General features: G+C 43.2%; 2 protein-coding genes across 7 annotated transcripts in view; one reads left to right on the forward strand and one right to left on the reverse strand.

The window, feature by feature from the left end:
- The window catches only part of MCPH1 (microcephalin 1), a 240,070-nt gene that overhangs the window by 101,806 nt on the left and 111,024 nt on the right, over positions 1-27,240 (forward strand). For all 6 annotated transcript variants that reach the window (XR_009493066.1, NM_001103315.2, XM_059882159.1 and 3 more), the window contains 1 exon segment: positions 4,395-4,472. Coding sequence is in view for 5 of the 6 variants with exons in the window: in NM_001103315.2 (NP_001096785.1) it covers positions 4,395-4,472 (78 nt within the window). In the remaining variant the exon portion in view is untranslated.
- Positions 6,607-27,240, reverse strand: part of ANGPT2 (angiopoietin 2) — a 57,758-nt gene continuing 37,124 nt past the window's right edge. Inside the window, exons 4-9 of the mRNA NM_001098855.1 lie at positions 24,011-24,243; positions 21,776-21,903; positions 16,131-16,232; positions 15,200-15,366; positions 10,366-10,496; positions 6,607-7,606 (exon numbers count right to left, since the gene is read on the reverse strand). Coding sequence (NP_001092325.1) covers positions 7,446-7,606; positions 10,366-10,496; positions 15,200-15,366; positions 16,131-16,232; positions 21,776-21,903; positions 24,011-24,243 — 922 coding nt within the window. The 3' untranslated portion in view covers positions 6,607-7,445. The remainder of the gene's footprint in view (positions 7,607-10,365; positions 10,497-15,199; positions 15,367-16,130; positions 16,233-21,775; positions 21,904-24,010; positions 24,244-27,240) is intronic.

Below are 27,240 nucleotides of genomic sequence, written 5' to 3' on the forward strand. Positions count from 1 at the left end.
TTTAACTAAACTTGCAGCCTTAACTGCCATCTTACAGAGTAGGTTTTCCTCCTTTTGAATACCCTATTAAGATAAAGATTTGATTCATTGGAAAAGACTCTGATGCTGGGAGGGATTGGGGGCAGGAGGAGAAGGGGACAACAGAGGATGAGATGGCTAGATGGCATCACTGACTCGAAGGACGTGAGTCTGAGTGAACTCCGGGAGTTGGTGACGGACAGGGAGGCCTGGCGTGCTGTGATTCATGAGGTCGCAAAGAGTCGGACACGACTGAACAACTGAACTGAACTGAACTGAAGGTAGAGATAAATCTAGCTAATGAAAACACTAAAGCAAAAAATTTACACTCTAAAAAAAAGTACAGTCTGATTTGATGATTTCATTACAATCAGTGTTTTCTACTATCTCTGTACAGTATTCATTCCTTGGACGCCTACATAAATTAAATTTATTAATTCACTCACCAAAATGCTACTGTAGATGCCTGATGGTTTTATTTTCAAAATATTTAGAAAGGGACACATTCAGAGAACGTAAATTTTCTCCCAGAGATTGTTTAAGTCAGTTGACATTTTAATGTGGATTCCATTTGAACTCAAATTCCAAAGCCATTTTTAAGGCTGGTTCCCTGGATTCTCTCATTGCAATGTGGTGTTTCTCACTGTGCTGCTCTTCCACATGCTTCATGTCGGAAATGAACCTGATTTGAAACTTTCCACAGTTTATGTCCAGGGCTAATTATATGAGTTTGTAGGGAGCTAATGTGTCTCTGTAAACGATAACATACATTGACCGATAAAAGTAAGGCAAACAGTATGTTACTGCAGTGGGTTATTTTAACCACCCATATAGAACTGTGTACAAACATGATTTCAGTGTAGAGTTATAAATTTTCTAATACCTTCTTTCACTGAATTAATATATTAAGTTGTTGTTTTTTTTGTTTGTTTGTTTAATGCTGGTTACACAGCAAAAATAAGGGGGAAAGAAAAAGAGAATTCAATGACAAAACGCCCAGGTACACACAGATCTGTTTGAAGATTAGGATCCCTGAGGACCCAGCTCATTGCTCTCTCTCTAATGGAGGCAGGTTTTCTCCGTTTTTTCACCCCTTTCCCACTGTGTCAGTGTGAGCCCCACGCCGCGGGCTGTTTGTTCCGGCTCCTGTGATGTGTCTTCTGACTCTCCTCCCCAGCAGTTGTGTTTGCACTGATGTCCTTGGCACACAGGGCTGGAAACAGGGTATGCTAGCAAACCTTCCCTACCGTGTGGAGCCGCCGACCCTATTTTCTGACCGCCTCTTCCAAAGCTGCCTCTACTGCAGCCAAAAGAAAGCGCCTGCTTCAGTGCCGTCCTGACACGTGGGCTCCCTGTGCTGAGATGCCTTCTCCTCTTGGCCTGTCTCTGCCTTTGCCTCGTGAACGTTTACTCAGTGTCAGCCCCTCTGTGGACCCTGTCGTGGCTCTCCCGGCCTGAGCTAGTTTGCTTCCTCTTGTAAGTGTGCCCAGCACTGCTTTGGAGAAATCAGCGTTTGTGGTTTCCCCTCATGCCTCCCGCAAGAAGGTAAATCTTTCTAGGGTAAATCCTCCTGGATTTCCAGGAGCCAGCTTGGTAGGCTTTCAATAAGTTGTTCACAGATGAATGGATTGTGAGCAGAAAGAAATGGCTGTTGAGTAAGTAAACGCATCTGTTGAAAGTAAGATCTGGGCCAGTGCTGAGAATGGCCATGCAGACCCTGTATTCCGTTCTTATCTTTATTCCACCGTCATACTCACTTTGTCTTAGAAACAAAACAAAATGCTGTCCCATGTTGGGTAAGTACTAGGTTTAATATTAAAAAGGAGATATTTCAGACTGATATTCCATGGATGATTCCGAAGTTTCAGTTCAGTTCAGTCGCTCAGTCGTGTCCGACTCTTTGTGACCCCATGAATCGCAGCACGCCAGGCCTCCCTGTCCATCACCAACTCCTGGAGTTCACTCACACTCACGTCCATCGAGTCAGTGATGCCATCCAGCCATCTCATCCTCTGTCGTCACCTTCTCCTCCTGCCCCCAATCCCTCCCAGCATCAGAGTCTTTTCCAATGAGTCAACTCTTCGCATGAGGTGGCCAAAGTACTGGAGTTTCAGCTTTAGCATCATTTCTTCCAAAGAAATCCAGGGCTGATGTCCTTCAGAATGGACTGGTTGGATCTCCTTGCAGTCTGAGGGACTCTCAGGAGGCTTCTCCAACACCACAGTTCAAAAGCATCAATTCTTCGGCACTCAGCTTTCTTCACAGTCCAACTCTCACATCCATACATGACCACAGGAAAAACCATAGCCTTGACTAGATGGACCTTTGTTGGCAAAGTAATGTCTCTGCTTTTGAATATGCTGTCTAGGTTGGTCATAACTTTCCTTCCAAGGAGTAAGCGTCTTTTAATTTCATGGCTGCAGTCACCATCTGCAGTGATTTTGGAGCCCCAAAAAATAAAGTCTGACACTGTTTCCACTGTTTCCCCATCTATTTCCCATGAAGTGATGGGACCAGATGCCATGATCTTCATTTTCTGAATGTTGAGCTTTAAGCCAACTTTTTCACTCTTCACTTTCACTTTCATCAAGAGGCTTTTTAGTTCCTCTTCACTTTCTGCCGTAAGGGTGGTGTCATCTGTGTATCTGAAGTTATTGATATTTCTCCTGGGAATTTTGATTCTAGCTTATGCTTCTTCCAGTCCAGCGTTTCTCACGATGTACTCTGCATATAAGTTAAATAAGCAGGGTGACAATATACAGCCTTGACGTACTCCTTTTCCTATTTGGAACCAGTCTGTTGTTCCATGTCCAGTTCTAACTGTTGCTTCCTGACCTGCATACAGATTTCTCAAGAGGCAGGTCAGGTGGTCTGGTATTCCCATGTCTTTCAGAATTTTCCACAGTTTATTGTGATCCACACAGTCAGAGGCTTTGACATAGTCAACAAAGCAGAAATAGATGTTTTTCTGGAACTCTCTTGCTTTTTCCATGATCCAACGGATGTTGGCAATTTGATCTCTGGTTCCTCTGCCTTTTCTAAAACCAGCTTGAACATCAGGAAGTTCACAGTTCATGTATTGCTGAAGCCTGGCTTGTAGAATTTTGAGCATTACTTTACTAGCATGTGAGATGAGTGCAATTGTGCGGTAGTTTGAGCATTCTTTGGCATTGCCTTTCTTTGGGATTGGAATGAAAACTGACCTCTTCAAGTCCTGTTGCTACTGCTGAGTTTTCCAAATTTGTTGGCATATTGAGTGCAGCACTTTCACAGCATCATCTTTCAGGATTTGAAATAGCTCAACTGGAATTCCATCACCTCCACTAGCTTTGTTCGTAGTGATGCTTTCTAAAGCCCACTTAACTTCACATTCCAGGATGTCTGGCTCTAGGTCTGAAGTTTAGAAACTACCAAAAAGGAAGATTTAGACTTCATTCCTAGTAAGTCCGCAAAAAACCCTTAAACTTTACATCACAACTCTAGAGACATAGAATGAATTCACTGACTGCAGGAAAGAAGGAAATTGCAGATAAAAAGATAAGTGTGAGTTACGTAATTCAGTTTGTTTATTTTAGCTGTACTTTAATTCACACAGTTTAATTCACACAGATATTCAGGAAGTTTCATCATAGAGATGAGTGCAGGATCTCAAATGTTGTTGAAGTAAAAGCGAAAGCATTGTTTTGATTATTCTAAAATGTTATGATGATGATGATGAAAGCTTGTTTATGATATGAGACATTTTACTCTTCTGAAGGGTGAGAAGGATTTCCCAATGTGTTATAGAAAACTTCTCCTAAAGATATTAGCAAATGATAAAAATAAAGTTATACCCCAGAAGTTTTGCTCTTTGCAATTAGGTTTATGATCTATCGTCTCCAAATATATGGAGTTTTTTAATTAATGAGATTCTGTGTTATTTGCTTAAGATGGTCTGTAACAACTGTCTAAATTGGAAACTGGAATTTAGGAAGATGTAGTGTTTCATATGTTTAGAAGTAGAATGGTGTTCAGTATTTGGCCTCACTCAGATATAATAATAACCCAGGCTTCTAGCCATCCAGAGATGTTTTTCCTTAACCAAGCATTCATTAATATTTGTAACATTTACACAACCTGAAGATTCTGATAGCCCTTCAGTGTTCAGGATGCTCCATGGAGTGTGTAGTGACTGCTGGGTTTTTTTGTTTTGTTTTCGTTTTGCTGTATCTTTAAAGCGGTCTGCTGCTGCTGCTAAGTCTCTTCAGTCGTGTCCGACTCTGTGCGACCCCAGAAACGACAGCCCACCAGGCTCCCCCGTCCCTGGGATTGGTTTATTGTCCACTAAAAGCCTGATAGATTTATTAAAAGTGCTCTGCTTCTTCTGTCACTTACAGGTACTGTGGTCTTTGGAAATGGGTCACTGGATTTCCGAGGAACCATTTGAACTGTCTAACTACTTCCCTGCAGCTCCTGTAAGTCACACATTATTTTATGATGATAAGTGCAATTTGGTATTTTCAGGAAATTGTTATTGGCATAGATACATACTCAAGGTTTTTAAAATTAAATCAATAGCAATTATACTTATAACTAAAATGACACATCTGCAAAAGTTAACGCATTTTGTCTATTTGTGGGAATAAATGTGAGACCATTCCTCAAAAAGTCATGAGGAATATAATCCCCAAAAATTTAATTATGGAAGTCCTTAGGATTGAGAAACACAGTAATGAAAGAAGGCAAGATTTTTGAGAAAGTGCTATTCTGTCTGGCTTACTACATCAAATATTAATGCTGTTACTGTTAACAGAACTGATGGGCATAAAAGTGGCCGCGTGCTAGCATTATGATGTGGTCTTTCTGTTTTGGTGTTTTTTCTAAAACTTAACTTCAGCTTTACTGACTTTCTGGTATTTCAAATTCTTAGTTGGAAAGTTCCAGGTTCCAGTGTTTTTAAAGATTAATAAGTAGGTAATTTCAGGTTTGTTTGGAAGTCAGATTGTGCAGAAGTTGGCTTTTGTTTTCAAATGTTAACTGGTTTGTAACAGATTATTCTTTCAAAAGATTATGCCAGAAAGATAATTGATGATCTGTAATCTGCGACCTGTCTCCAGGTTTTTCAGCTTTGAGAATGCCATATGACTGTCACATAGTAAGAAATGGAACTTTACCTCCCTGGGGCTTATTTAGTTGTCGTTTCTGTTTCCATTTTTGAGACTGCTGTTTGATTTGGTCTTGGCTTTATACATGTTTTCTTAAGAAGAAGAAAAATTGCTCTCAGCAAGACGTGTTGTTTGAAATACCAGGTAAGGAGTTGAAGTGTGAAGTAAAGATGCAAATTCCCCCCATTCTCTGACATGAGAGAGTATATGTAACACTGAGTAACATAGTGATGTTTACCTTTGAAACTCACCTTATCTGCCTACATGGACAAGTGCTGTAAATGAAGTGTGTTGTTGCCAGTTCTTCCTGTATTTTCATTTCCCCACCTCGGCGTCTGTCATATGGTCATTGAGATATCATGAAAACATATGGTTTCTTCTGGAGCAGGGATATTTTCTTATTATCAGATGTTTTTTAGCTCGGTACAAAGCCGTGTATACAGTCACCCTCTGTTAAATTTACAGTGCCTTCTTACACATACTGAGAGTAGCTGTTCTGAGACGGGAGGTTACTTGCTGGTTAATGTATTTGTTGGGAAGGTACAGCATGGTGAGAAGTGTGTCCAGAGTCTGCTCAGCAACACCTGGGTGTTAGGAAACTAAGTTCAGAAAGGGGAGATGTGGGCATGACATAAATTAGATAAGAAAAAATGTAGTGGTAGAATAGCGTAAGGTGAGACAGACACAGGTAACGCTGGCTGCAGACTTGGCTCTAAGTTTCCTAACATCTGACTCAACTGTGAATCTATGAGAAATGGCTTCCAAATTATGGTGCATTACACAAATGTTATTAGTGTTAATTGTATCCTGGAACTTCAACAGAGTTAAAATTCTAGGAGTTTTCACAGTCCTGAGCTTAAATCTGTGCTCTCGAAATGTTCTGTAAATATTTCCGTATACTATTATATAAATGGCTTGATGGATGGAGTCTGGGTGAACTCTGGGAGTTGGTGATGGACAGGGAGGCCTGGCGTGCTGCGATTCATGGGGTCGCAAAGAGTCGGACACGAATGAGCAACTGATCTGATCTGATTATATAAATAGCAGGTTTTGGTTTTGCACTCCAAAACACTTTTTTTTTAAGTTGACTCCTGGTTTAAGTTTAGTAGGATTTAAGTTATTGTTACTGATGCAAATTATGGTTTTCCCCTGACTAACTTGTGGGGTGAATCTAGCTTGAGAAGCATAGCTTTGTAACTGTTTCAAATGGAAAGGTTTCTCAACCACAAACTGCATTGTAGCCTACTTCCCTAAAATACATCTTGGTAGAAGAGAAACAAGACTTCTGTTCTACAACAGTAAGTAAAAGATAGGAAAGCCTGTTTGTCATGAAATTAAATGTATAATTTTCTTCATTAAAAATCAAGATTTTCCTTGTCATGAAGCACAATCATTTGTTTCATAATCAAATTACAATGCTGTAAATATTATCATAGAAGTTAAATGTGGTCCTCTCACCTAATAAGTTATATTTAATTACTAAAAATACCTTCATATTTAACAGCAAGGCAGGAAAAAATAGTACAATCTTCATATATACCAAAAGAACACGTTTCTATTAATAATTTCAGAGATCCTGAAAGTTTTCACCATGGAAACTTTGAAATATATATATTTGAGCATTAACTTAAAACTAAGCTGTCAATACACACGTAAATATGCTGTTCTCAAAATGAAAATTTAAAGCTCCTAAGAGGAGGCAGAAAAATGCATTAGCTATGTTTTTCCTTCTCTAAATATTAAAACTACTAATAACCACTTCTCACAAAAATCCCTGAATATATAATGTATTTTTATGGCTTGCAGAATTTTTTCTTCCTTTTAATTATGATAGCGATGCTGAATTCAGGACATATAGATATTTACACAGTCTATAAACAGTGCTTGGAAAAATGCAGTTCCAAGGTTATCTCTACTACACAGCATAAGTGTTCTGTTTTCCAGTTATTTACTGATCAGCTCGCGCGTAACATTCTTGGTTGTGACAACAGAGTCTGTAAATTGTCAGTCTCGTTTGCGAGCTTAGATTTATCTTCCCGAAGGCTTTCTGCCGGGTCACCACACCAGGCTGTGGCTTGTCTGGGGTTGTGCGTCGGTTCACTGAGTGATGCAGGTTCAAGGGGTAAGCCTCACGGGGCTCGCACTGGGAGCTCACGGCCCCTTCTGCACCGAGTGGGCAGTTCGTCCAAGCCAGATGCGGAGACAGCGTGCAGTCTTTTAGTGCTTTGGGAGCAAGTCTCTGGAAACAGGGCAAGACATTGTCCCTCAGGTGGGTGCCAGAGTTTAGAAATCTGCTGGACGGATCATCATGGTCGTGGCCTTAAGTGAGTAGCCGGAGCCCTTCCAGTAGTACCACTTAATACCGTTGAACTTATTTGTGTTCTGCCTCTGTGGGTAGTACATTCCATTCAGGTTGGAAGGACCACAGGCATCAAACCACCAGCCTGTGAAAGGGAAGCACAGAAGGAATTAGGAGCCAGGCAGCCCTGACTGTCTCACCTTTGAGTGGGAAATGCCAGCTCTTCAGAGAGTCACATCCCAGGTCTGTGAAGCATGTGCCCGGAGCCACTCTTGAGTGTGGGGAGAGCCGCCTGGCAGAGGGGAGCGTGGCTCTCCATCTCTGCACTAGTTGGACCGTGGCTCCCTAAGGCACACGTTCTTAGGAGCTCCCTTACTTCTCTGTGCTGTGGGGAAGGGCCAGTCACCCGCCGAACATGGCTAGGAGAGCCAGGGGACAGCTGAAAGTGGGGAAGGGTCAGAACCTGGAGAATGGGTGGGTGGGTCTCATGGGGCCAGGCTCACCATCTATCCTGTCCCAGCCACACGGTGGACCAGACTGATTCAGGCTGCCCTTCCACTACAAAGAAAGTCTTTTTGTTGAAAGTGTAACCCTAGATTTTAAGTACTCAGTGGAGCTAGATAAAAAGCAAATCTTCAAGTCCCAGAAACAAAAAGAAAATTTTCAGCTGTAGTGGTGTGTGCCCTAAAGTAAAGCGAGGGTCTCGGGGGTCATCCACACCTACCCCTGAAGGACTAGTCTGGGGTAACGCCATTCCCCAGAGGCCTTGGGTTTGTGAGGAGAGGAGTGACCTCGATCTACATGTCTTAATTCAGATAAACCTTCATATTGTGTTGGGAGGACATACACAGTATGATGCCATTTGTATAAAATTTTAAAATACAGAAAAAAATAACAACTATTCTTGATATCTCCAAACCTAGTAAAAGAAATAATGTGACCATTACCTCAGGGGCAAGTATTTGTAGGGCCTGTTTTATTTCTTTAAAAGTATTCTGGTGCGTATATTCTATTCTGATATTCACGTGCTGCTCTGTGGTCACCAATTATTCCATCCAGATGCCTAAATTCTTTCCGGGGGTAACAGCTCCATTACTTGATTCAGATTAATGTTGATTTGATAAGACGTTTGTGTGTGAGGCTCATAATCCTTCCTAATATTCAGGAATATTACACACTTATGAGTCTGTCCATTCCAGAGCCTGCTGCCTGACTCAGCTATTGAATTTACTGTACATGCAAAAATCTAGCTGGCTTCTCCTTGGTCCAGACCACAGCTTGGAATCTGACCTCTACACTCTCTCTCTCGGGCTACATTTCTTCTTTCCCGTCTGCTTTCCACTTCCACTCTCGGCCCTAAATCTTAATCTGAGTAAATAAATCTGTTGTTTCCTTGGTTATTAATGCACTGATACTCTCCTGAGTAGCTCCTGACGTTCGGGTGGTCTGAAAACTGCTGTCGCCCGAGTGGACTGCTGGGCTCAGTGTGGGAATGGCAAACAGGAAGGATTCCAAGGGCTCACTCCCCCACCCCCTTCCCCTGGTTGGCTTTAAAAAGGATTATTATGGTTGATGGGGGAGACAGGCAGCTTTTACACAATCCGCATAATAGCATTCTCTGGTTGAAATAATTACTGAAGTGGGCCTGGCTAATAAGGAAGGCTTAATGTTACCACCATGTACTCATACATAAAATACATTCTCTAAGGAACCGTAAGACTGAGTTTCTTAATGGAGCCTCCATCTCTCAGTATCACTGAAAGACTTGAAAATTACTTTATTTCACATTATTTTCTTAAATAAATCCTTTTGCCTGTAAACAGTTCTTAACTGCAGTGCTAACACATGGTAAGTTTAGATCCTTTACTTGTTGACGCAGTCCCTCATACTTGTAAGATTTATTGACCTCAGCTCTTTCCTCTGGTTTTCCTGGGTGAGTAATGAATGAATTTTTGGTGATACAATTCATGGCCTCCACAGATTCAACACTGCCAGTTTCCTGTTTGCCTCTACATTTAGTCTGCACTGTTGGCAGAATTTTCGTTGCTGATTTCAATCTTTCAGTGTTTTTAAGAACTATGACAGCATTTGCCAGACTTTTTTTCTGGTCTCGGTCACAATTAACTGGCTCTGGTTATTCCACTTTAAAAGTTTTAGGAATCAGAAGAATACGTTTCCTAACAGTTGGTCCCTATCGCTAAACTCTGACATGCTTCTGAGAACTCATCCAGCCATTTAAGTGACTGTTATATCAGATTTGTTTTTGAATGTGGTTTCTTTTTTATTTTGAGAGATCTAGCATGGGAGGTATCAATAGAAGGCAAGAACAGCCTGAAAATAAAGGCCTTAATTTAAACTGGACTATCATTCATTTTAATTTGATGCACAGAAAAGGAGGTTGTTTAGTTATTTTCTTTGCATTATAAGTGTTTGCTATATATTAATGACATCTTTAAAAAAAACTGAAAAATTCTTGTTTGAACTATAAATTATTCATTAGAAACATTCCTATACTAATGAATCCACGTCACTGCTTTGTTGCCATTTTGAATTCTTAACCTTTCTAATAAAGCAAAATGGAATTAAACCATCTTTCTAACATCTGATATTCAGCACAAGCTCAGGAGAGCTTGCTCAGGGTCACATGGCCCCTCTCCCTGCCAGGGCCAGGTCCTGAGGAGACACAGTTGGCCTAGCGACAATTCTAGCTCCATATCACATTAGTGCGTAAAACTCAACAGTCCAAAAAAGCGAAAAACAAACCTCCCCGCATTGAGCAAGTCCATCTAGTTATGAAATTTGGACACTGTCACCGATCACAGGTTGCAGTCTGAATAGCCAACCTTTCACTCTCTGAAACCTTTCCTTGCCAACACAAATTGGAAGAGAGAAAAATCCTCCCACCTCCTGTGAGCATTTGTGAGCATTTGCAAATGCATTTGTCGTTGTCTGCATCCTTCGTGCTAAAATCATTTCCTGGCTGGCTTATGCTGCTTATTTTGCCGGCTGTCCCCGTGAGGCCTTTAAGGTGAATCCTATGAGCATGCAAAGAAAAACAGAAAAAAAAAAAAAGCAAAACATAATTGGCTTGGGTGGTTGATTTATCGTAGTGGAAAGTTTTTTACAATGAAGAATTTCATTCTACAGAAGCGTGTGCTATGCCGGTTAGTGCACTAATGCACTAACAGGACAAAATGTTTTTGTGCTGGTATAAACAGGAACCAACTTATCATCAAACCCTTAGGCAAAGAGGAATGTTTTCATGAAACCTTCACCGCGTATCACTTGCACAGCATCAGCAGGGACTTCGGGGCCCTATAATTTATTTTCCTGCTGCTTTCAGATAAACAAAAGAGGGGAAAATGCGTTGTGAAGGGATCCTCTTTCCATATCATGGAAATAGTAATCAAAGTCCCGAGATGACCAGTGGGGGTGGGGAGGGCAGCAGACCAGGAAGGACCATTGCACTTGGTGTAGAAGTCTCATGAACCATGTAGAAAACAACGCCTGTAGCTGCTTGGCCTCATTTTTGAATAGTATTGTAATAAACCTGCCAGACTTTGAGAAACAATAAGCGTATTGTTCATTAAACTCCAGATGATGGCCCAGGCTTTTTGTTCAGTCGCCAAATTGTGTCCAACTCTTTGCGACCCCATGGACTGCAGCATGCCAGGCTTCCCTGTTCCTCAGCATTTCAGAGTTTGCCCAAGTTCATGTCCATCAAGTCTGGGATGTCATCCAACCATCTCATCCTCTGTCGTCCCCTTCTCCTCCTGCCTTTAATCTTCCCCAGCATCAGGGTCTTTCTCAGTGAGTCAGCGTATTGCATCAGGTGGCCGAAGTATTGGAGCTTCAGTTTCAGCGTCAGTCCTTCCAGTGAATATTCAGGGTTGATTTCCTTTAGGATGGACTGGTTGGATCTCCTTGCAGCCCAGGGGATTCTCAAGTCTTTTTCAGCACCACAGTTCAAAAGCATCAATTCTTTTGTGCTCTGGCTTTTAGGAGATCGCAAAAATCTGGCTCCCCACCAGCAGCGTGTCTGCCCAGGAGGAGGGGAGAAGGGCTGGGGGGCTGTGTGCCCTGCTCCAGGGGAGCCCGGGCCAGGGAAGCAGGGTCTAGGGGACGCTAGAGCCTGCACCGAGCCTGTGTTGCTGTGTGGGCCTTGGGCCGGGGTTGCTGAGTCTCCCATCCTGGGAACGCTCCTGTTCTCTAAGCCCCCTAGACGCCACTCATCTTGCGAACACCAGCTCATGTGTGCTGGCAACTATCTTGGAAGGAGTAGGGTTTCTTGGAATTCATTTTGGAACAGAAGGTGGAGCCGGGAGGAAAGGTTGGCCAGGGGCCTGTCTCTCAGCACCCACACCACGCACTCCCATACGTGAGACCCAGTGCCCAGAACAGCCCCAAGGTAGGCATGCGGCACCTGCCATCTCACAGGTAGGACGGCTGAGGTTCAGAGACAGGAACTCGCCCAGAGGGACACGCCGTACGTGGCAGAACGGGGACTGGTCGCAGCTGCCCCTCTGTTAGGGCTCCACGCTGGGGCACCCAGTGTGTGGTTATGGAGGAAGTCGTTGAGGGCGCCTGGGACCTTACCCAGTAGGTTCCATAAAGCATTACCCCTGAATAACTTCTATGTTAATAACTCAGATTTTTTAATTGTTTGTAATATTGTAACTCTGCAAACCTCATCACAAAGCAGGGCCTGAGTTTCTTGATTTCAGGCCCCTCTTGTGTTTCAGTCATGACCCCAGGCTCCAGCACAACCTCTGTATACCTGGTGTAACATGTTCATGTCAGTTCTGCTCATCTCTGAGGTTTTGAAGCACTTTGCTTTTTTTTTTTTTTAAACTTTTGTATTTGGGGTATAGCCAATTAACAATGTTGTGATAGTTTCAGGGGGACAGCAAAGGCGCCCGGCCATCCATGTACATGTATCCATGCTCCCCTCCCGTCCAGGCTGCCATATAACAGAAGGACTTTAAATTTCTGTCCCAGCCCGTCCCATTAATTGCAGGCAGGACTGAAATGAATGACTGCCTTTAGATCCTTCTGTTGTGTGGCCCACTGGTTAAAGTTGGCTTTTTTTCAAAACTTTATCAAGAATAGCCACATTCTCGAAATTGCTTTAAATTGGTACCCATCGCTTTTATACCACAGTGGAATGATGAGAGAGGTAATGCCAATATTTAATAATTAAATCTTAGTGTTTGTATGGAACTACCAGAATGTTGGTGTGTGTGTGCTCAGTCACTTCAGTCATGGCCAACTTTTTGTGACCCTATGGACTGTAGTCTGCCAGGATCCTCTGGATTCCCCAGGCAAGAATACTAGAGCGGGTTGCCATTTCCCTCTCCAGGGGATTTTCCCAACCCAGGGATCGAACCCACATCTCTTAACATCTCCTGCATTGGCAGGCAGTTCTTTACCACAAACGTGACCAATTCTTAAGGTTTAATATACCAATAGTTTTTAGTTTTAGTAAAAAGAATCATATTCTATTGATGCACTTATATATTCCTATAACATGTATTTTTTTCAGTTTTCTAACATTTGAGAAAAATTCCTTTAGTAAAAAACAACTGCTACATGCAGTTGGCGTTCTGAAATATCAATAGTTATTTTAAGTTTTAGTCACATCCCAGTTTTCTTATCACATTGATGTGTTTTATCAGGATAATAATTTTTTTCAATGTAGTATCTGCCCTATAATGTCAAGTAAATTAAACTGAGCTTTAAACAAATATGGGCTTCTTTACATCATGTATCTAAAAATTGATTGTGTTTCTAAAGGAAATACATCTGTTAAGAACCATCACAGTTTAAAATATTTTTATAATGTCAGCATACAAGGGTAATGACCCATTTTGTAAAATCTTCTTATGTAAATAGTCTAATCCTTAATTTTTGTGTTCTTTCTTTCTTTTTAATTTCTCTGTTGTAGAGTTCTAACTGTTGCCAGTTGAAAAAATATTTAGCTTGGAGGTAAAACAGTGACCAGCCACTCATGTCTAAAACTTCATTGAGTTTTTGATCTCTTTAGAGTCCCCTTGGGGCTGCACTGCAGCCCAGACACCTATCTCTTCACTCATCTGAGCCCCGGTCCACTCTGGGCAGCCCGGCTCTGTGTGTGATGAGAGCCAATGACTGACTTCTTAGAAGTCATGTCAAAGCTTGTCAGACACTATGTCTTCAGACGTGCTCCTGAATTTTGGCCCACCGTTTAGTGGGGCACGAGACGGTATGCACTTCTCAGGTAGCTGTCAGCAGGCCGGCTTTCAGCCCATTTTTTTTTTTTTTTTTTTTGAGCTGTCCATTGCGTCCTCCCCGAAAAGCCAGCTCAAGGACTTTAAAAATCACAGGGTTTTTTTTCCACCCAAACTACTAAGGTCTTGGAATTTTCATTGAGCAGAGGGTCTGAATTGGGCATCGGTGAAATCCAGCCAGGACTGCAGGCCAGCTGACCTCTGCTGTGACACTGCTGTGGACCTTCTCTCCTGCCTGACATCAGAGTAGGTGTCTCACGTGTGCCCTGCGGCCACCAGAGCCGCGCCTCCCCCCTCCATTCTTCCCCAGCCTGTGCCTTCTAGACTCCCTTCAGGGTGTGCTGGTACCTGACCCCTTGTGTTGTATCTTCCCAGACCAGTTCCTGGGTCACCTGCAGGCATCCCGTCCCCCTGGCCCCTGCCAGCGACAGGCATCCTGAGCCCCTGCGTGACGGCGAGATGCCCTGACCCCTGCACTGCCCTGGCCGCACACAGCAGGGTGCGGAGCCCCTTTGCTCTGCCTCCACTCTCAGGCCATTCTAGCGCCAAAGAGCCAATTCCCACTCAGAACTGTCCGTGCTTTTCTTGGAACATTCGAGATTAGCTCAGCCAAGTAGGTGGGAGGACGCAAATACTGAGGCCGTGCTGCGAACCAGCCCGTCTTCCTGCAGCCCAGGGCAGAGGACCCAGCTGCCCAACCACCCAGCTAGTCATGCCTCTCTTGAGCTTGGAGCTCATCCTGAGTTTGGGATGGAATGCAGCAACTGAATGTGGTTGAACTTCACAAAGATAAATTTAAGTTTTAAAACCTTCTGGAAGGAAACAGCATACTCATATATCTGTTAGGCTTCCCCGTGGCTCAGATGGTAAAGAATCTGCCTGCCAAATGCAGGAGACCCGAGTTCAGTTCCTGAATTGGGAAGATCTCCTGGAGAAGGAAATGGCTACTCATTCCAGTATCCTAGCCTGGAGAATTCCATGGACAGAGGAGCCTGGTGGGCTACAGTCCATGGGGTCGCAAAGAGTCAGACACAACTGAGCAACTCACATACACATACATCTGCTGTGTTATTGGCATGGTATCTTATAAGGACACAACATTCATTTATTCTGCAAATAATTACCTGCCATGCAGGGTTCATCTGTGCTCTGAGGCTACAGAGCAGACACAACAGGCACAATTCTGTCTCTTAAAGCTCCCCTTGTATCATTAGAATTAGAATGTTAAAACTAGAGACACTTGCCTAAGGGCAGCAAAGAACTCTGAGAGCCAAGCTGCTTTTCCCCATTAAGGGAGCTTGGTGATGGACAGGGAGGCCTGGCATGCTGCGATTCATGGGGTCGCAAAGAGTCGGACACGGCTGAGCGACTGATCTGATCTGATCTGAGTCATTCAGATTCTGGTTAATACAGTGGGGTTCTGACTTCCGGCAAGTCTTTTAACTCGTTTCAGTGACATGTAATTTCCTCACCTGTAGTTGAGTTCTTCATTCGAGAGATAGAAGTGGTCGTACAGCGAGTAAGCCTCATTCCCTTCCCAGTCTCTTAGGTGTATTTTCAGCACGTAGCGTTTCTGACCCGTCACCTGCGAAACAAACTCATTTCCCAGCCAGTGTTCACCTGAAGGGTTCCCGAATCCCTGAAATTCAAGTTGAAAAGTTCACTTACTTCACTTTTTTTTTTTTTTTCCCCTTCACATATTTGAAATCAGTAGTCCATCAACTGAACGTGGAACAAGCATCAAACATTCAGCAGAAATTCCTTCCTGTGCTGTGAAACTTTGGGACCTTCCATATAAGGTTTTTAAAAAATCAGTTTTAAGAAGCTAAGCGGTTACCAGAAGGAGATTGGTATTGGAATAATTAGAAGGACTTGGAGAACCCCCAGTAGAAACATTATCCTAGGGGCCTCCCTGCTGGTCCAGGGCTTGAGGCTTCACTTTCCAGTGCAAGGGGTCTGGGTTCAGTCCCTGGTGGGGGAGCTCAGATCCTGCATGCCTGCTGGCCAAAAGCCAAAAAATAAAACAGAATCAGTGTTGTAACAAACTCAATAAAGACTTTTAAAAAAATGGTCCACATCAAAAAAATCTTAAGAAAGAAGCATCATCATAAACACCTTAGTTTGTAGAGGTGTGAAATGCTGTGAAGCAGTCTACCCCTAGAAATGCTGAGCCCACTAGCTTTTGCATGCCTTTGTTTTGATATTTCGTTTACGTTACACCGACTGGACCATTCTTTAACGTGGTGACAGAAGCACCAGTTAGATCCTTTTGGTTTCAAGACAAAAAAAAAAATGATCAAAAGTCATGGGTTAGTTTTCGATTTGTGGTGGAAGTCCTGCACATTCTCAAAGTTAGTTTTTGCAAGGAAAATTATTTTCAGATGGTTTAAAGAATATCCATACCACTTTATATTCTTTCCAAGTCCTCTGAAAATCAACACTGCCGTCTTCACGTCGCTGAATAACTGTCCACCCACCTCCACCCGTTTCCATGTCACAGTAAGCCTGCAACGGGAACGCACAGTTACTGCCTGGGAAACGTCCGGACTTGGGTCCTCGTCTTACATAACAGAAACGAGATGAACAGAGATACTTAGAATACAGCCAGAGCTGATGGGGTTCTCTGGGGTAAATCTCTGTGGTCTTCCAAGAGGCAAAGGATTTTAGGGGAATTGAAAACCATGAATTTAAAAAAGTAAACAGTAACATAACACGACGTGTGGATGAAAATAGGACCTTGTCATCATCTGTTCTAGGCAGAGCCCCACCCCGACAGCTGACCCAGAGATCCGCGCTCCTTAGCGCTTTGTGGGGAACGGGGCATGTTGGCTGATTGGCCCCAAGTCTCTCATCTCCGGCCTGCAGAGATCCATTGCTTCGTGTCCACATCCCTGAAAACCTTTATGATGGTTGCCAGTCCCAATCAACTCTCCAGAGAGTTGTGTAAAAGGGAGACGCTTGGATTGCAGAGCTTCTAAGACTGCTGTGATGCCGTGGAGGTGTTAGGCTTCCTCTGAGTGTGGGATCAAAGTCAGCTTCCATGGTTCACCCCTCAGAAGGAGGGACCGGAGGCTTTGTGTGCGAACCGAGCGGGGCCTGGTGGTTCCACCCCACAGATCCCCGACCTCACGCTTCTCTCTACCTTGCTCACGGCCCCTGGTGTTTCTCTTCCCTACTCTTTTGATTTCTGCTTTTAAATGGGCTTGGTGGGTTTAAACTTTGCTCAGGACATGGGATTTCTTCTTGATCTAAGAGCATCCATGCTTAATTTCAGCTCAGCTGGAATTTTATTATGAAATTAAAAACCCCTGAAAATAAGATTACACAGATAGTTTTAAATAATGAGATTACAGTAGAACGAAGACGTTTTCCAAAAAGTTAAGATAAATGTCCCTACAGCCTCCAAGGTAGTAAATATGAAAGTTAAGGTTCAAAACCAATGAGAAGTGTTCTTTCTTTGTTGTCCTCCACGGTCTTTGGGGATACTTTTGGAGGTGGTTTTGGCAGAGTAAGTTTAAATGTGAACCATACTGCTTCTTGAGCTGAAATCTAGGGACTAGGGGCTAACGGTGCACCCAGAGTGCACCTAGGCCTGCCCCTTCACTGGGCGCACTTGTCTGCCAGCCTGTTGTGAGCCAGCCGAGAGCAACAGCTGGAGCCCAGCGCCAGATCGCCCGTCCCCCTCTCTCTGCCACCTTTCCAGGCTCTCCCCAGCACCGTCACTCGGCCCATGTTGCCTTCCTGGTGATCCTTATGTTTGGAAACGTGTGTTCCATGAAAGAAAATTGTGTTTATCAGGAATGAAATGAATTCACCATTTAAATTAATCAGTCATATGAAGTTGATCTGCTTAAGATAACCCCTTATGGCTCTGAATTGACATTATTATTATCATTATCATTGCTCTGCATCACTCCGTTCCAAGCACCAGGCTGGGTTCTTTGTATCTGTGATCTCATGGCAACTTTGCTGTGCTACTCTTAATTCTACATTTTCGAAAGGAGAAAAGATTTGGTGAAGTCAGGTTAAGTTGATCAGAGTCATTCAGCTATTAAGTGTTGGCATATAGGATTTGAATAAGGTCTCTTTAATTCCTGATTCTGTGATGTGTTTTCTACTCCCTCATGCTTTCCAGATGGGCTTCCCTGGTGGCTCAGACAGTAAAGAGTCTGCCTGCGGTGCAGGAGACCCAACTTCAATCCTTGGTCTGGAAGATCCCCTGGAGAAGGAAATGGCTACGGTGACAAAGAGTGGGACACAACTGAGTGACTCACACACATGCTTCCAAACACAGGGAAGCTTGGCTCTTTTGTTAATAGGCCAGAAGTCCCTCCACCCAGCTCCACACTGAAGTCAGTTCATGAATAATCCTGCCTCTCACTTGCCTCTGGTCCATGAGATGGTCAGTACCGCTGACTTCTGTCAACATGTCTTTTAAAAGACCCTTCTAGTAAATTAGCTGAATAAGCTCCATTGGTCTGAGCAGTCACATGCACACACTTGGACTCTCCTACCCTAAAAGGTGTGCCGGGGGTGAAGGGCCTGCACGCTGTTCTCAGTGAGCCTATCCTCGTTCCACGACATTCACTTCTTCAGTGTCAAAATTGCCCTGATGAGTTACTGATATTTAAATCAGAGAACGACTCCATCTTGTTATGGAAATCAGTCAAGACCAAGGTCTGGGGTCTGAGCCATACTATCCTCTAACCCCATTAGAAACAATGATAGGATCGTGAGAACATATTTTAATATTTGTCCAGCTTGAGGGGAAGAAAAAAACCCAGCATTTATAAAAACTGAAGCATTATGGCTAGTTGGCTCATGCTGCTTCCAGAGGAAGATCGTGCTCCAGTGGAGCTCTCCATGTAGCCAGGAGGTACTGATGAAAATGATGGAGCAGATTGCATCAGGGTCAGAAAAGCAGAAGTCCTCAGATAATGCCCCAGACCTCCCTGCTCCAATTACAGCAGACCGAGGGCGGTCAGTGCTTCTGATTAGCACGCCACAGCATGGTCCACGGGCCTGGTATCTTGCTCTCAAGTTTGATGTCTTTGAGCAAATAACGCTCAATTTAAATGTCATGCTTCAACTCTGAGGCCATGGTGAATGAGTGATTAAACAGCAAACGGAAAAACGTTAGGAGTCAGGTATCCTGTGAAATTTAGGGAAGGAAACCACTGTGTCTCTTAACTAGCAAAAACAACAATGCTTCTGATAAATGCCACCGTGCAATGTCTATCTTGTACAAAAATCTAAAGAATTCTTTAAAAATCTAGTTGAAATATTTAAGCCTCTTTGGGAAAGATCTGCCAAGAGAGCTGTTGAGCATCCTTTTCTTGAATTAGAAGATTCAGGGTGAGCCTGAGTGTCCCGCCCTGCGGGGAAGTTGTCCATGGCCCTTTGTTATTGCTGTTTAGTCGCCACTGCTGCTGCTGCTAAGTCGTTTCAGACGTGTCCGACTCTGTGCGACCCCATAGATGGCAGCCCACCAGGGCCCGCCGTCCCTGGGATTCTCCAGGCAAGAACACTAGAGTGGGTTGCCATTTCCTCCTCCAGTGCATGAAAGTGAAAAGTGAAAGTGAAGTCGCTCAGTCGTGTCTGACTCTTAGCGACCCCATGGACTGCAGCCTACCAGGCTCCTCTGTCCTTGGGACTTCCCAGGCAAGAATACTGGAGTGGGTGGCCATTTCCTTTTCCAGGGGATCTTCCTGACCCAGAGATCGAACCCAGGTCTCCTGCATTGCAGGCAGATTCTTTACCACTGAGCCACCAGGGAAGGCCCTCGTGGCTCTTGGGGGCAGCCAGAACAGTCACGCTTCCCGTACATCGACTGGATGGCGGGCACTGAGCCCTGTCCTCCGTGGTCACCTCCAGCGTCACCCTGAAACTGCTCTGTGAGACAGGGGAGCCCGCAGCACGTCGCAGATGAGGGAGCAGAGGCTGCAGGCAGGGCAGTGACTTGCCAAGAGGCACACGCTGGCAGAGTCAGAGTTTAGGCCCAAGTCTATCAGACTTTCTCAGGTTGTGAATCATGGAGTCTGAAGTCTGGAGGGGAATCCAGAGGTAACTTAATCTGGACCATATATCTTAGAGATGAAAAAATGGGGGTTTCAAAGATTGTTGTTCCCTGCTGTTCAGTGAGTTGTTTTTACCGCATGTGTGTAAAAGGGCGTGTAAATGCTAACGCTTCCAGCCATGGTCTGAGACTCCATCACCCCAGAGCCGTATATCATCCTCTTCCAGCACCGAGGCTGTTGGGCTGGTAGAGCCACTGGGGCAGGGGCACGAAGTAAGGCAGGAAGCGTTACGCCACAGGAGGGCGGCGCTGGTCCCTTTGGTCTGTTTGGGGTCATTCCACTTCATTCCCCATCCCTTCCTCCTCCTGTCACTCCTGTCCCGCCGTCCCCCTGCCCCCAGACCAAGGGCAGACCAACAGCTGGTGACAGACAATAGTGTATAAGAAGTTGGCCTGAAAACCAGAGAGCAAAGGGGACTCAAAGGCTTGGTACAGAGTCTGCTCATCACTTTTTCATCAGCAACAGACTGTTCAGGTTTGGGTTTTTTTTTCCTCCCCCTAATGCACTACTTCTAGGGTGCTAGGACATTAACTGGCTTTCAAGGTTGACTTAGAACACCATGAATAATTTAGATTTCTTTGGAAAGTATTATTCAAGGTAAATCGACTGTTTATCTTTTCCATTCATAATCAAGCATATGTTACTGTTTCAAATTCCATGTCTTTATAACCTTAATGTTTGTATTTTTTATAGTGTTTTTCTCTATCACCATGTTAAATACTGAGGATAATCCTGAGTTCAAAAGGCTAATACTTTCAGGAACCTCTAACATTTTCATTTTGATGCAGCATTGAGTGCATTTTCCGTAAGTGTTTCCGTTCATTCAATTTGTAGCTGCTTTTACAGTTAGTTGTAAACATATTTATAGGCATTTAACAAATACAGTCGTCTCACAGTTATATAGTGCTTCACACCGATTCTTGTGTAAGACTGTTTTATCTTATAGAAGCCACACTGAAATATTCCCTGGGGAAGTGTCTCCCCCACTCCCACCCCCACCCACCCCCATCTAAAGCTTAACGTCTCCTGCAGCAAATTCAGGAGCCATGCTCCTGAAAAATTCAGCATAACCAAGAACACTGAGTTAAACTGTACACCTGCTTCTCCTTACGGTAAGTTCTGGTTCTTGGTTCACTTATGCACGTACTTGGGAAGAAAAGCCCATCAGAGGGGATAAGAACAGCCCACCCAGGGTCCCTAAGCCCCTCTGCAGCATGTCCACAGCCTTCAGGGCTGTGATGGTGTTTGCACAGGTGGTACCAAAGGACTAGCAGGTGAAACTGCCAGCCCCCTAGAATGAACTAAGAGCGGACACCCTCACCGTGCTCCTCAGTCACACACTTGCAACCGGAGGAGAAAAGCCAGTGTCACTTCAGGACGTCCCTGACAAAGCAGTAAAAATGATCAATTTTATTAAGCCTCTACTGCTACAGGTCTGTTTTTTCTATTCCGTTTGATGACATGGAACTGGGTATTCATCACTTCTGCATATCAAAGTGCCTGTGGCTGTCTCAAAGAGAGAAACTGGGACTTTCAGTTGCAAACTGAATGAGCTTTTTTTTTTAATGAAATACCAACCATTGTTACATGAAATAAGGACTGACGCATAAACTATGGTTATTCAAACTCTCAGATTTTGGAAAACATTTTCTTTACAACTAACAAAGAGAGTCTGACACTTCAAGACAAACAACTGACAGGAGGCATGACCAAGCCAAATGCAAGGGGAACACGAGCGGATTGTCTTATACAGGAGGTAGACGCGCAGAATGAGATAGCTCCTTCTGCATCGTCCATCAGCATCGTCAGTGCTGTGTGCCCCACCGCGGGGCTCCGAGTTACTCATGGTCGGTGTTTCTTGCTTTGCTCTGCATGCCACTGGCATGGTATGAGAACTATGTATGCAGCTGTTCTGCTCCTGAAACCACCTGCTTCAAGCCAGGGGGCTGAAAATGAGAGGCAGCGCCTTACCTTGATCTCCTCCGTGGAGTTAGGGAACGTCAATGTGTAGACACCGCTGGTGGTCAGTCCCGATTTGAATGCCTCCCCGCAGTCTCTGAAGATGATTTGTTCGTCCTTGGCAAGCAAGGAGTATGAGGCTGTTTTTTAAAAAATTGGAAAGCTTTTAAGAGGAGTTTGTGAAAAGATAAAAGCTGATTATTTTGAGATGCACTTATTTGTAATTGTATCATATTTGAATTGTTATCGTGAGATGCTAGTTTCTTAAGCCTTTCTGATAAAGTTCCTCTTTCAGCCTGTTTGGTATTAATTCTCAAAGGTCATTACCAATAATCCATACTTCCTTTTTCTTCCCATCAACTGTATGTAATGCAAGTACTTTGCAATCACCCTTTGTACACTATTACGTGTGAAAAAATCTTTCATCTTGAGTAGAATCAGATAAAGTGATTACAGAAGAATAAAGAACATACCTAAAAACAGTGCTGGCTCTGCAGTGGCTGTACCCACAACCAGTTCGCCAGTTAGGCTGTGGTCTGGATTGTTTTCTTCTTGTGCATCTGAGGCCAACTATTTAGATAGTAAAATTTCTTTAGACCATTGGGTGAAGACTCCAGTATTCTTTGGATTTTTAGCAGCCATCTCATAGTAGCTTGTCTTAAAGTATAATGAAAGTGTTAGTCGCTCAATCGTGTCTGACTCTGCGATCCTATGGACTGTAGTCCGCCATGTGTTAAAGAGGAACCTAAAATTTATTTATCTGTGTCTTTGAAATTCTTCCTTGAAAGTGTAAAACATCTAGGACTATGAAATTCTTTCAAATTTTTTGTTTCACTCTCAACAGACTTCCCAATCCTTTTTTTTTTTTTTTGCCACATTAAAAAAAAAAAAAAAAAAGTGTTTGTGTGCATCTGTTCTTGCAGGTATGTGTTTATCTTCCTTCTAGAGACTGACCAGTGCCCCAGGCTCTGGACCAGGTCAGGCGGGCAGCCCGCTTGGGTGGGGGCTCCATCCACCCGCTGGCCGAGGCACGCGGGCAAACCAAGCTCATCCTGTGGCCCTGTCTCCCTGCTGCTTGTTTTTGCCAAGATCTGAGCTGTGTGGTTTTCCTCTACTTTGGCTCATCAAAGCTAGCACCTCACACTGTCCTGGTCCCGCCAGGCATCAGGTGACTGTCTTTTCCTTTTCTACACATGTGAAAAAATGCAGAATTTTTCAAAATTACAAAGGAGTGTGACTCTCATTGGAAGGCATGCACTGCAGACCTGCCATGTAGCACAGGTCATGCTTGTTTGTCTGCTTCCTGGTTTAAGTAGAAACCTTTTTTAAAGGTCTCTCTTACTGAAGTGGGCATAACTGTATGACTCAAGGGAAATGTGAGAACATACTTCTTACAGAAATGAAGAAATATCTCTACATGAATCGCATGTAAAGTGCATCTGTGTCGAACGAATACGTTTGGAAGGGCTCTATGCAACAGGCCATAGTAAGAGCTAGACCCAGTGTTTGAGAAAAAGCAATCTTAAAATACCACACAGGTTGGGTATCATCTCTCTAGTTAATGATGGAAGATGTATCCCTGCTTCCCTCTAATACGGAAGTTGAAGGATAAAACAGAAATAAGGAAGGAGAGATGCCGTTACGGGTGTGGTGAGATACCGGTTTCTTGGTATACTGGTACTGGCGTTGCTTGGATACCGGTCTTATGTAAGCATTGTCTCATTTAACCTTCACAACAACCCTATGGGCCTAGTATTGTTTTTCTCTCCTAAAAAATAAAAAAAATGTCCACTCTGCTTTAGTGATGGAGAAGGAAATGGCAACCCACTCCAATATTTTTTGCCTAGAGAATCTCCATGGATAGAGGTGTCTGGCGGGCTGCAGTCCATGGGGTCGCAAGGAGTTGGACACGACTGAGCAACTAAGCAAGTGGTTTAGTCCCTTGGCCAGCCCTATACACCTGTGTTAGCAATGGAACTAACTAAAAGAGGGCTCTCCGAGCCCAGGAGCAAAAGGTTGTTTCAGGTGGTTTGCCTCATAATATTTAATTAGTATAAATATATATTCCCTTTCCCCTCTTTCTCCTTCTTCTTAATTGGTTCCGTATTGAGGCCCTATAAAGTATTCATGAGAAATAGTGCCTTTCTTGGAAAATGAAAGGTTTTCTGTTTTTTTTTCAATGAATTTTTGAAATTTCACCGACTAATGACAAAACGGAGGAAAAACTTATGTGTAAACTTTACTTACGGTTTGATGTTGACATCAGAGTCAGTAAATTATTAACTGTCTCCATCAGATCATGTTGCTGCTTTTGGAGAACTGAATTATTCACCGTGGCCGTCACCAGTTGTTTTTCCAGTTCTTCAATGATGGAATTTTGCTTGGATACTAACACCTGGAGCTGATCTTTCTCTTCTTTGATTGACCGAAGTTGAACTATGTGCTTGTCTTCCATATCTAGAACTTTCTTTTCCAGGAAACTTGTAAAGGGAAATAATTGTTAGTGACGGGTTTTCTGATCACCATCAAAGCCATGAGCTTGGTAAACATCTAATCAGTTTCATAATCCTTATACAGTCGTTTATATTTATGGAATTTCTGCTTCTGCAGGGCCCTCTGGTAAGATGTCACAGGAGTTTTAAAGTAATCAGATGTTACTGGAGCCGTGAGGAGGCTCTCAAGCGTGCTGAGATCAGACAGAGGACACAGATATGACATAAGCATGAGGAGAAAGTGCCCTGATGAAAATGTAAGATTCATGACTAGAAATTTCCACATGCACTGTCTGTGAAGACCATGGTTTTTCTCAAGAGGAACGTGGGCATTGAGAAGGTGCCTTGGGGGTACTCTTTCTGCCCCCTTCTGATGCCTATGTCAGAAGCTTTCTCTATCTCCTTTATACTTTAATAAAACTTTATTACACACACACACACACAAAAAGAGAAGGTGCCTTGGTGTTGGGAACTCCTGGGGGTCAGAGCTCTGGGCTGAGAATGTTACCTCTGCACGTGACCCCCCAGTGGTACTCTATCTTTGAGAAAGTCCACCTACAGTCATGAAGTGAAAGTGAAAGTGAAGTCACTCAGTCGTGCCCGACTCTTATCAACCCTATGGACTGGAGCCTACTAGGCTCCTCCATCCACGGGATTTTCCAGGCAAGAGTACTAGAGTGGGGTGCCATTGCCTTCTCCTCTCTACCTAAAATGAAGGCTTTAGATTAGATGATGATCTCTGAGACCCCTTCTAGTTCAAATAATCTGTGAGTCTATTATTCCTTTTTGGGGGGCAGTAACATTTTCTGAACCTTTAACCTTGGAAACATTACTAAACTAACTAAGGGCCTAACTACCTATTCCAGGTCTTACCTATAAGCATTAATAATCAGTATTAATACTACTTATTATTAAATTCAGTTGCAGCTCTTAAATTTATCACCGTCCAGTTGTCAATTTTTTTCTTTCTCCCAAATCTCTGCCAGTATAATCCAGAGATCAGTCACAACCTGGCCTAAAGATTGAGTCTCAAAATTAAATACAAGCAGGTGCTGAAGAGTGAAGCCCAGCATCAGGCCATTCCAGACCAGACTGGCTGTGAGCAGGACCACGTATCTCTGTGTTTAAAGCTTAAAAGAGTCTCAGACATCAGATCTCAGAGCCATGTTCTACAAATGCACATCTGGCCCCTTTAGTTGCTTCTACAGTCAATTTAGATTTAGTGAGTTGTATTATGCTTTTTTTTTTTAATAAAAGGAAATTAAATAAGTGGGATAAGACATGAGAATAAATTCATAGCAAGAATTTTGCACAGTGCAGCAAATGCCATGGTCAGTGTGGAGGGATGGTGGGCGGGGGAGGGGCGGTGCCATGGGGACGCCTGTGTCACTGACACTCTGCTCGTTAGCATCTCACTTGGATTCCTGATACAGGATGATCTGCTCGATCGTCACCATGGAAGTTGGATGTTGGTACTGTGTAACTTTATATTAATGTAATTCATGGTCTGTTGAGAAATGTGGAGAAATAGCCCTGTTGGCAGAAATATCAAGGCGGAATCATGTTTCTTTTATGTGTTTTTATTGCGTGTCTTCAGAAGGGGACATTATAAATGACAGTGCTTTTTAGAAACAACTGAATCATATATCGGTAATTGTAATTTAATTGAACTGGTGCAAGTAGCCCCTAAATCATTTATTTTTAGAAGGAAAGAAATGTTAAGATGAAAAAGTATAGTAATTTTCAACTTCAGCTCATGGTTATTTTCAGGAAGATGTTGATGCTATTAAGTACTTTGACTTCACTGGAAAAAAATTAAATACTTCACGTTCCATGAAGAAAGCAATCACACTTTGAGAGAACTATTGAAGATAATTTAAAATATGGTTTTTCAAATGTGCAACACAGTCACATATTTTTGTAATGATGAAATCTTAGGCTAGTCCACATCTTAGGCTAACCTCAAATTTTAAGGTACCTGAAAACACCATGCCAAACTCACTGAACGCTATAAAATCATCAACATAACTTTCTTATTATTAATTTTAAAGTTGTTGATGAAAAGAAACATGTTATTGCCATTTCATTTCATATTGTGTCAAAAGAGAACATGCTTCCTGCAGCTGCTAAAAAGGTTATTCTTCTGCAGGTGGAGATTCGTTACGTATGGTTTTTGTAAGTCCACTGATAAAAGCTACGTCTTTCGGTATCCTCACTATGGCAGGTCACTCAGAAGCAGTGCTGTGGCTCCAATCTGAGTTAGGTGTGTGCGTTCAGTTGTTTAGTCATGGCTGACTCTTTGCAACCCCATGGACAGTACCTGCCAGGCTCCTCTGTCCATGGAATTTTCCAGACAAGAATACTGGAGTGGGTTGCCATTTCTTTCTCCGGGGGAATCTTCCCAACTCAGGAATTGAACCTGAGTCTCTTGCATCTCCTGCATTGCAGGCAGATTCTTTACCACTGTGCCACCAGTCTGAGTTAGATATTTGCAATTCAGTTGTGGAGCTCTGCTGTTGGAAGTGACTTGGGATTTTATTTATTTATTTTTTTTACAAGTTTGGGAGCCACTTGCTCATTTATTTTTTTTTATTTATCTTTTTTTTACCAAGCATTTTAATTATTTAATTTTTTTTAAACTTTACAATATTGTATTGGTTTTGCCAAATATTGAAATGAATCTGCCACAGGTATACATGTGTTCCTCATCCTGAACCCTCCTCCCTCCTCCCTCCCCATACCATCCCTCTGGGTCGTCCCACTGCACCAGCCCCAAGCATCCAGTATCGTGCATCGAACCTGGACTGGCGACTCATTTCATACATGATATTATACATGTTTCAATGTCATTCTTCCAAATCTTCCCATCCTCTCCCTCTCCTATAGAGTCCATAAGACTGTTCTATACATCAGTGTCTCTTTTGCTGTCTCATATACAGGGTTATTGTTACCATCTTTCTAAATTCCATATATATGCGTTAGTAT

The sequence above is a fragment of the Bos taurus genome, chromosome 27 (assembly GCF_002263795.3).
Source record: "Bos taurus isolate L1 Dominette 01449 registration number 42190680 breed Hereford chromosome 27, ARS-UCD2.0, whole genome shotgun sequence".
Taxonomy (NCBI): Eukaryota; Metazoa; Chordata; class Mammalia; order Artiodactyla; family Bovidae; genus Bos; species Bos taurus.